The sequence below is a fragment of the Condylura cristata genome, unplaced genomic scaffold (genome assembly GCF_000260355.1).
Source record: "Condylura cristata isolate star-nosed mole 26May11 unplaced genomic scaffold, ConCri1.0 scaffold00008, whole genome shotgun sequence".
NCBI classification, from domain to species: Eukaryota; Metazoa; Chordata; class Mammalia; order Eulipotyphla; family Talpidae; genus Condylura; species Condylura cristata.
The window spans coordinates 2,471,654-2,481,873 of NW_004567109.1; the positions used below are offsets into that span (position 1 = coordinate 2,471,654).

General features: G+C 61.5%; 1 protein-coding gene across 1 annotated transcript in view; it reads right to left on the reverse strand.

Moving 5' to 3' along the window:
• CLSTN1 (calsyntenin 1) overlaps positions 1-10,220 on the reverse strand; it is a 43,183-nt gene that overhangs the window by 5,115 nt on the left and 27,848 nt on the right. The window contains exons 7-13 of the mRNA XM_012722067.1: positions 10,014-10,208; positions 7,344-7,592; positions 6,890-7,011; positions 5,165-5,327; positions 2,081-2,131; positions 1,057-1,214; positions 112-260 (exon numbers count right to left, since the gene is read on the reverse strand). Coding sequence (XP_012577521.1) covers positions 112-260; positions 1,057-1,214; positions 2,081-2,131; positions 5,165-5,327; positions 6,890-7,011; positions 7,344-7,592; positions 10,014-10,208 — 1,087 coding nt within the window. The remainder of the gene's footprint in view (positions 1-111; positions 261-1,056; positions 1,215-2,080; positions 2,132-5,164; positions 5,328-6,889; positions 7,012-7,343; positions 7,593-10,013; positions 10,209-10,220) is intronic.

Below are 10,220 nucleotides of genomic sequence, written 5' to 3' on the forward strand. Positions count from 1 at the left end.
AAGAGAAGAGAAGAGAAGAGAAGAGAAGAGAAGAGAAGAGAAGAGAAGAGAAGAGAAGAGAAGAGAAGAGAAGAGAAGAGAAGAGAAGAGAAAAGCAAAGCCAGCACCTACTTGACCCTGCTGGTGACTTTGAGTCTCCGGATCCCGGGCGTGGGGAACTGGCGTGAGTTCAGGTAGGAAACGTGCTGCATGGCCTTGGTCAGCTCCCCAACGTCCTCTCCCTCCAGGGTCAGCACCGACGGGCCGGGGCTGGCCTGGATCTGCAGTTGTGTGAGAGCGGGGGGGGGGCTCACGCTGTGACCAGGCAGGCGCCGCGTGGGCCGGCCACAAGCCTCAGATCAGCCCGCGAGGACACGCGGGCACCCCGGACAGACGCGCCCGCGCCCGCTGGGGTACAGCTGAGGAGAGATACGGGTCTCTGGCCCGGCTTTGGGCACTGAGCCCCTGCGAGCCTGGCGTTTCCAGAGACGGGAGCAGCTTTCATCGTTCAGGCCCCTCCCCGCCACACAGGTTTAGGCGGGTCGGTGGGGGCCCTGGAAGCCTCGGGGGTGGGGTGCTGGGTGCCTGAGAGATGTTCCAGGTGAAGACAGGCTTGGAACCGCCTGCACCCTGGGAGGGGCGAGGGGCTGGGCCTGACCGAGTCACCAGTGGCGTCGGGGCTGCACTTGGAGCTGGGCGCTTCCCGGTGGGAGAAGGCCTGGAGGCTGCTCCCACACCACCCGTCCCCGGTCCCGTGGGAAACCAGTGACCGCAGGGACAGGTGGCTTTGTGAACAGTTCTAGCGAGTTACTGAACCCGAAAGGGAGGACTCTGGGAACCCCCAAGTGTGTGCCGCAGACCTGCGGGGGTCACCTGAGGGTTGATTCTTGAAAGTGGGTGCAGAAAAGGGGGTTGTGATCAGACTGCAGTGAGGGTACACCTGGAAGGTGGTGTCCCCAGTGAGGCAGGACTGGCTGGGGCGGGGGACACCCCTCGAGTCTGGCCCGTGGAGACAGCACAGGGCTGATGACAGAAGAGGTGAGAGCCCAGGCTCGCGGGCGAGGCACACGGGGTTACCTTCACGCCCCCGCCGCTGTCTTCGGGGACCTGCAGGTCCAGCCCCTCTTTGCAGGTGTACAGACAGTCGATCACCTTCTTATCCGCCAGCTTCCCGGAACGGATCGTCAGGCCGGCCAGGTTCCCTCGGAAAAACTGGGTCATGTGCAGGTCCCCACCTGGAGCGCGGGCGGGGAGGGGCGGAGGTCACGCGCTGGGCGGTGGGTGCCCGCGCCCCTCCCCGCGGTGTTACTGGTGTAAGCTTGATGGATGGACATGCGGGTTAGTCATAACGAGTCCCGTTAGCCTGCGAGCCACGTGGAAGCACGGTGGAAAAATCAGGTTGTTCATGGTCATGCGTGGCCTGCGGGGGCCCGCGACACCCCCCGTGGCCGCCACCCCTCGGGGGCCCCACACCGTCCACGGCGCACAGTGACGCTCCCACCCCTGCAGCCCAGCCTGCCTGGGCACTTGGGGCGACCCGACACAAACATGCCATGGGATGAAGGGGTGTTTCCAGCCGCCCAGCACTGGAAGCCCTGGGCCAAGGCCTCTCATCCTGTCCCCCGCAGCCAGGGGAGGATGCCAGGAGGGAAACGAAACCCAGAGAAGGCCCTTGACACACTGACAAAAAGCCACCGCGGGCGGGCGAAGGAAGGCGGAGAGACCAGTTCTGGCGGCTCGTGCCTCGGTCTCTGGGAAACCTCAACGTTTCGTGCCCGCGGACAGGCGTCCTTCCCGCTAGCTCGGGGCGCAGGCCCCCGGGGCCGGGCGTGTCAGGGAGGGCGCCTCATGCAGTGGCGGCCGGGGAGATGAGAGCAAACAGCACCCCCGGCGCCCGGGTTCACGGTCAGCGGCCGCCGTCCCCTGGGGCCGGGCGGGCCGTGACGCAACGGGGAAGCAGAGTGCAAAGCGGCAGGTCCAGGCGCCGGCGGCCGCAGGCCACTCGGACGTGTCATGCGGAACGTGGAATGACCCGACGTCTCGTTTTTTTACATGAACGCGACCGGGGGTGGGGTGGGGGGGTGGGGGTGAGTCCAGCCACCTGTGGGGGCCACGGGCTCGGTGTCATTGTCACTCTCAACTCCCGGATACTCTGTGGAGAAGCGAGACAGACACAGGAGAGGGCCGAGAGGTTAGGCTGGTCAGACTCGGCCTGGCACGTCGGTTTCGAGAAGCTTCCAAACGCGAAACACAGAGCAAGACCCCCCTCTCGTTCTTGGGGGACACCCAGACCCAGAAGCCCGATGGTCGCCTCCCCAGGCGCCACTTGCCCCCCACGCCCCCCACCCCAGGCTGCTCCCTCCACCGCCTCTCCCGCATCCTCCTGCACACGCAGGCTGGATCCGGCCTCGGATGGACACACAGTGGCCTCCGCGTACACACAGTGGCCTCCGCGTCTCCCTGCCCACGAGCTGGCGTCCGAGGCTGCTCCCCTCCGACCAGCAGGACAGAGCCGGCAGCCGTGTCATCCCCTCAGGGAGGTTCGGGGCGCAGGCAGAGGACGGAGGGGGCTCCAGGACTGTGGTGGGGACACCGGGGTGTTGAAGCGGGCACAGTGAGCCACATCTGAGTATGACCTAAGTCATACGCAGCTGGAAGCCGGTTACCTCCGTTAAAAAGAAATCCAGGCCCTCCCCGGTGGCACAGCGGGCTGGAGCGCCGCACTGCGAAGCTGAGCCCAGCCGCGGCCGCCCCCGCCCCGGAGGTGACCCCCAGGGCGCTGCAGACCTCTCCTGTCTCCCCGTTGCTCCCCTCGGCAGTGTGCTTCGTCAATCAGCCTGTTCTGCTCCCCACTCTGTCTCTGGTGAGTCCTCTCACTGCCCCTGTGCCTCTGGCCTGTACCCCAGTTTTGTGTGCATAAATAAATAAATCTTTAAAAAAGAAATCCAGCAAATGAGAGTGCGTGCATTTTCGGAAAGCCTGATGCAGGTTCACCTTGGCCTAGACTTTAGCCCCTAAGGGGCAGAGTGACTAAGGTGTTTTAACCGCTTCCCGAGGCGGGGAGGGAGCCCCGGGGGTCAGGGGTCCTGGGGAGGGCTCGGAGCTGGGCCAGCGCTAGTGTTCTCAGCACCGGCCGCTGCTCCTCACAGCCGGGCCCGGTGAGCCGGCTGCGGGGCGCTGGGGCTGCAGCCAGGCGGCCCGGAGAGGCCGGGGCAGCAGCGGCTGGGAGCCCCACGGGTGGGGCAGGGAGGCGGTGACCCACGGGCCGGACTCCCCAGGGGCGCGCAGGGAGCCAACAAACCCACTGAAGGGCGGGTGGGAGGGCGTCCTGTTAGCCGAAGCTCACGGCTTTGCGTGGGGGGAGCTGCACTCCGGAGGAGGCTGAGCAGGCTGAGGCAGGAAGCCCAGACGGCACCTGCGATGCCCAGGAGGCCACCGCGGGGTGGGCGGGCGCCTTCACCCAAGCAACACAGGCCTCAGCGTCCGGGTAACACTTAGGTTTGCACCTGCACCACTGCTCTTAATTTTAAGGCCATTACTTAGAAACTGCTGTTTAATTTGGGAAGCAAATTTGAACTGAAATTTCAAAAAGAGCAAGTAAAAGCTCCTGATAAGCCCAGTGACTGAAGCCCTCAGGCTCTGTTTCCACTTCTCACAGGTAAAAGGTCACTGAAATTAAACTTGGGGATCAGGGGCCTCCCTGGCCTCGGGGACCAGTCTTGGTGCTACCACTAGTGCGATCCCCGGCCAGTGACCCCCAGGGCACGGCAGACCGCTCCCGTATCCCCGCTGCTCCCCTCAGCAGTGGATGTCAGTGGGTCTGCTCCCACTGCCCCTGGGGAGTCCTCTCACCCCCCACACTTCTGGCCTGCACCCCAGCTCCTCCATGCATAAATAAATCTCGAAGGTGAATTTTTTTTTTTAAACATTTGGGACTCAGGTGAGACGGTTTAGACTAAACATTGGTTCCTTCAAGTTCTCCCAGAACAAGCAAAGCCGCCCCGGAAATTAGGCTCTCCCATAAATTTCCAACACAATTCTAGGTACACTGTTTCCACAGGGAGAAAAGCAACCCCCAGGGGTGCCCTGAGCAGTCCAAACCGGGAGGCGGCTCCGTGGCGCTGAGGCCTGGGCAGGCGAGCCTCTGGGGACCGGTCCCTGCTGATCCCACGGGACCCCCAGGTCAGCTTCTCCAGGGCTGCGAAGGTCAGCTGCGCGCCCCGGGCACAGCCCCGGCCACGCCTGCCCTCCTGCCCTCATGGCGACCCACGCACGCAGCCCCAGTGGCCGCGCGAGCCCCGAGGCCAGGCCTGCCGCCTGCCGCTCAAGCCCACCCTGGAGCGCCAGCGGAGCCGAGCCGGCGCCAGCCTCACGGGCCAGTGGCTGGGTGTGCGTCGGCCACCTCTGAAATCCTACGTGTCCACTTCTAGATGGATGGCTACCCCGAGGGCTCGCAGGCCCCAGCAGACCACCCCGCACCCCGGGAGCCCTGGCCTCAGGCCCTGGGGAGACACGCCCTGGACCCCGTGATTCGGGGCCTCAGTTTCTTCAGCGATAAAAATAACCTCTACCCCCGGCCCTCCCTGGTGGTGCAACGGGTCAGGACGCAGCTCGATACCCAGCCCCGGGGGTGGCCCCCAGGGCGCGGCAGACCTCTCCTGACCCGCCCGCTGCTCCCCTCGGCAGTGTACTTCGTCGATCTGCCTGTTCTGCTCCCCACTCTGTCTCTGGTGAAGCCTCTCACCCCCTCGCACCTCTGGCCTGTACCCCAGTTCTGTGTGCATCAATAACTATTTAAACAAAATGACTTCCACCCCTGACCCCTCACCGCAGGGACGAGCAAGGACATCTCACAGCCCGCCCTCCGCAGTTGGCACCCACGGGCACAGGCCCTCTCCCGCCGAGGTCAGCACTGTGCCCGGGGAGCCTCCGGCTCAAGCCCCTCACGCTGCAGGTCTGACTGCTGCTTCTGTCGCCATAAGCTTTCCAGTGGCCACATTAATGGATAAAGTGGCTTTCAGTGGCACCCTAGGTGCGTGCAGCCTCCCAGGAAACTGAGCGCCCAAACAGCTAGACGCGCGTCCCCAAGGAGGCTAAGCCTGGGGAGGAGAGGAGGGCACAGGCGTGAGACACGGAGCGGAGACTCAGGCCCGCGCCACCACGGCGGCGGGCCGGGGGCGGTTACCTTGCCAGCAGGCCCCCACCACGAGCTGCGTGTCTATCCTGGACGGGTGTAGCGGGTAGTCCTCAGTCACAGAGAAGGGCTCGTGCGTGGCGCCGTCCACGTAGAGGGTCACGCTCGGGAACTCCACGTTGAGCACGTAATGGTGCCACTCCTCGTCACACACCTGGAGAGGCCCAGGGCGGCTGGTGAGAAGCCCCCCCCCCCCCCACACACACCGTTCCTGGAAAGGGGAGCGGGACCCTATTCCTCCCTGACCACAGCGGCCGGCAGGCCACGGCCACACTGCCCACTCGATCGCCCCCGGCCGGACGCCGGCCAGGTGCCTGCTCTCCTGAGAGGTAGGAAACCCGAACAGCCCCTGGGATGTGCCGAACACCCCCTGGGGATGTGCTGTAGCAAGGACCGTCGCTGATTAGTAAGACCCCACACAGCATCAGGGCCAGCTCCGCAGATAGAGATTTCACCCCAGTATCTCTACAGAGGATGAAAAGCTGTAGCTATTATTTGCTTAAAATGTATCAAGTAGTTTCTCAGCCGGTAATAAAATGAGCAGGTGAGAGTGGGGGCTGAGACCACTCACTGTTGGAACAAGGCCAAGTAGCCTGGAGCTGTCTGGGGTTTCCTGGAACAGCCTTTTACAACCCTGGTCAGAAGAAACTACGCAGGGCTGGCCTCCAATTACGTCAGCTGGTGAAAATGCAGGTAAGAAAGACGCACTGCAGCCCAGAGCGAAAAACGGCGTCCCGCAGGGTCGTTTCTGCTCTCATCCTCTCACCGCGCGGTTTCCAGGCAGCGTGGGCGCCACGGAGCTCTCACTGGGCTACTCAGCGCTGCCCGAGAAGGCCCACCGAGGAAGCCCGATTCCTTCTGCTGGACTCCACCTTCCTTCGCTCTGACAGTAACTACGGTAGGAGCCTCTGAGCTCGGAAGGCTCGCACAGGCCGGGCTCGAGGCGCCGGGGATCCGTCCCGCGTCTCTCCATCCCTCCCGCCCGCTCCTGCAGTCCGTCCCGGCGCTGTCCTACCAGACAAGGCTACACTCCAGCACCTACAAGCGTCTCGGTCAGCTCTGGGCCAGCAGCAGCACGAGACAAACAACACTGAACGGAGGCCCTGGCCTTCCCTCTTGTCCCAACCCTACATCAGGAGAAGAAACACTGCGTGGGAAGGTGCCCTCGGCTTCCTGTAACACACTGACTGTCACGGCAGTCTCGCTTTTCATCGTAGCAGTTGGGAAATCAGCTTGGCAGAGACACGACCTCATCCACAGCAATAAAACACGAGCTCACGTCAGAGCTGTCAGCTCCCTCGAGCTAGAACTCCATGTGGTATCTGAAATATGTCAAGCACGCTGGTGGCTTGAGCATTTACAATATCCCATGGTGCCTCTGAATTTGCAGACACCCCGGGGTTCGCTGGCATCATCTGGGAGCCGAATCCTCCAATAATAAATTAGCAGGTACATGCTTCTCAGCTCCAGCTTTTAAGCAAAGGCTGTTATTGCCCAAATTTTAACACCACTTTGACTATGAACCACAGGATTTCCTTTATATTAACGTCACGTATAACATGCATACACATTAAAAAATAAATAAACCAAAAGGCAACTCAGGCTTTCCCTGGAAAGGAATTCGATGGACCTGACTGCCCCATTCCGCAGGCCGCCCCGTTCATCTAGCGCCACTCCCCGGCCACAGCGCCCGGCCGCGACCTTCCACTCGCTCACCTGATTCAGCTTCCAGTGGAACTCGGCCGGCTTGTATTTCTTCTCCTCGGCAGGGTCCTGGCGCAGGAGGAAGACGAGCCGGCAGCCGTGGACGTACAGCGAATAATGGTGCCTGTTCATGTCTGCAGAGAGAAATCCTGCTGGCACACTGCCACCTCGAGACCCACAGGGGACGCACGAGCCACTTCCTTAACGGGAGGCTGAAGACGCGGTTTCATCAGCACAAAGGAGCCCTGCAGCGGGCGGAGGCTCGGAAACAAAGGCACCCGGGCACCAGCGGGGAGCAGGTCCTGAGGGCGCATGACAGTCACCTGCACCCCAGGACGCACCTGGAGGACACAGGCACCGGGAGACACACAGACGTGTGTCACCAGCCGGCCCGGTGGGGGCGCTCGGGGGCCTCCTCCCGCGACCTCTGGGTGACCCCTGCGGGCCCACCGCTCACGGTGCCCACCTGTCTTGTCTGAGCTGCAGAGGACTGTCTCCTTCTTCCTGCTGAACGGCCCGTGCCTCATCCACACGGACACCGTGAAGGGCTCTTTGGGGTTGACGGAAACCACGCCGTCGGGCACCCGCACGGCCTGAGTGCCGTTGAACTCGAAGACCTGGTCGCTGTCGTGGCCATTGTCCGTGGGGAGACCGACCGTCCAGTTGGAGGAGCCGCCGGGGGAAGGGAGCAGCTCGGCGGTGCCAGACGCAGCCCCTGGGGCGAGCACACACCTTCAGCCAGGGCGAGGTGCGGCCCCCCCAGAGGCTCTCAGGAGCAAAAGAATTCATAAAAAATAACCACGGGGGCTCTCCCTGGTGGTGCAGCGGTTAAAGCACCGCATGATGAAGCTCTCTGAAGCCACTGCAGCACAAAGTTCGATCCCCTGCCAGGGAGCTGACCCACGTGGCGCGGCAGACCTCTCCTGACCCGCCTACTGCTCCCCTCAGCAGTGTGCTTCGTCGGTCTACCTGTTCTGCTCCCCACTCTGTCTCCAGTGAATCCTCGCCCCCACCACACCACTGGCTTATACCCCAGCTCTGTATGAATAAATAAATATTTTTTAAAAAAATAAATAACCGGCCCTCCCTGGTGGCGCAGCGGGTTAAAGCACAGCACTGAGAATCTAAAGCCGCTTCCGCATGAGTTCGATTCCCGCCTGCCCCGGAGGTGACCACCGGCCCTCCCTGGTGGCGCAGCGGGTTAAAGCACAGCACTGAGAATCTAAAGCCGCTTCCGCATGAGTTCGATTCCCGCCTGCCCCGGAGGTGACCACATGGCGTGGCAGACCTCTCCTGACCCGCCCGCTGCTCCCCTCAGCAGTGTACTTCCTCGATCTGCCTGTTCTGCTCCCCACTCTGTCTCTGGTGAAGCCTCTCACCACCCCTGAGCCTCTGGCCTGTACCCCAATTCTGTATGCAAAAATAAATAAATCTTAAAAAAAATAAATAAATAAATAAATAACCACAAGTTTTTGTGGTTGTTTTTTTTAAGGCAAGAAGATAAGCTTCACCTGTGACCCCTACCCAGGCTCACCCGCCACGGACAGCTGGTGCGAACACGCCCGCCCAGGGCTTTCTTTGTGAAATGCAGACTAGAAATACCCTCCCTAGGCTCTAGCCTGGTTGAAAATGCCGGAGCGCGAGATGGGCGGATCTTCCTGGTGGCCACTGGTGGTCCCTAATCTCGGACAGTCCCTGCCTTGATGAGGTGAAAGCACGAGCCGAAGCAGGTGACTCAGCCTCCCGGGTCTTGATAACCCCTCTGTAAAACCGAGTCCACGCCGCCTCCGCTGTGGCCGTGGGAAGGTGGGCACTCACGCAGAAGGGCAGCGTCCAGCAAGCAGTCTGCCCCGAAGTGCTTTCCGCGCCTGCTACCTTTCAACCGTCCAGCTGACAAAGTGCTTACTTAAAACCTGTGGCATTGGCCCTCACTGGTGGCGCAGCGGGTTAAAGCACTGCACTGAGAAGCTAAAGCCACTTCCGCATGAGTTCGATTCCCGCCTGCCCCCGAGGTGACCACATGGTGTGGCAGACCTCTCCTGACCCACCCGCTGCTCCCCTCAGCAGTGTACTTCGTCGATCTGCCTGTTCTGCTCCCCACTCTGTCTCTGGTGAAGCCTCTCACCACCCCTGAGCCTCTGGCCTGTACCCCAGTTCTGTATGCATAAATAAATAAATCTTTAAAAAAAAAAAAAAAAAAAAACCTGTGGCATTACTGGACAGGAAATCAGCCCTACACCCTGTGGCTTCACAGGGCTCATGCCCCAGCCCTCGGGCGGGCGATCCCGCTACTCGGGGACCCAAGCCCAGTGGATTTCGTGCTGGGCCGGGCCAGCAGAGAATGGGCTTTCCCATACAGGAAGAAAAGCAGCGAGCAGACAGTGAGCATGGGAACTCTCTCATCAGGAGCCCTCGTGATGACAAGGCCAGAGGCTGCTGCCCTATTTCCCTTCAGTCTTAAACGGCTGTTTCACTTAAAACTCACAGGCAAGAAAATAGTGATGATGATAAACAGCCATATAGCAGAGACATTTTGTGGCGGTGGAGTGGGGGATGGGATCAAAAACAGTGGGGGAGGGAAATGCACTGGACTATGGTGAGGGCACATGGGTGATTTGGTGAGGGGAAACCCAAGGGGATTGCAACTGAGATGGAAAAATGCACAAAAATATGTAAAAATAAACTAATAAAAAAAACTCACTGCGCTTACGTGGGCACGCTTTCGATGCTTCTCCATGCACACTGGAAAAATACTTTTTTCAAATCAGAACTTGGCTTTTTTTTTGTAGAAGAACGGGGGTCTAGGCCAGAGGTGGGGTGTGGGGCTGAGAGGATTCTGGGGAGCAGAGCAGGCAGAGCCACTGAGATCCACTGCTGAGGGGGCAGCAGGAACCAGGAGAGGTCAGCTGCGTCCTGCCGGTCGCTCCCGGCCGAGGATGGACTCAGGCCATCGAGTGATAGCGCTGAGATTCACCCTCGGCCGCCGGAGCGAGTCCGGTTCTCACAAGCCGACTGGCAGGCCCGGGCCGGGCGGCGGGGAGGGACGCGGGCCCGCAGGCAGCTACAGCCGCGAGAAGGCCGGCTGCGCTGGGCTTGCCAACTGGACAGCGCACTGGGCCGCAGGCCTGGCCCTTACCGCAGAGCCGCTGCAGGGACTTCTCGGAGTAGGTGTCGCGGTCACAGCCCTTCCCGATGTGCTCGGTCTCCAGCGCCACCGTGACCTGCACCGAGGCCACGGGCCCGTCGCACGTCTCCAGGCCGATGTTGGGGAAGAGGGCCAGCGCGCCCGTGCCCGGCTCGTACTCCACCCTGCTGCTCCAGCCTGCGGGCCAGAGCGAGGGAG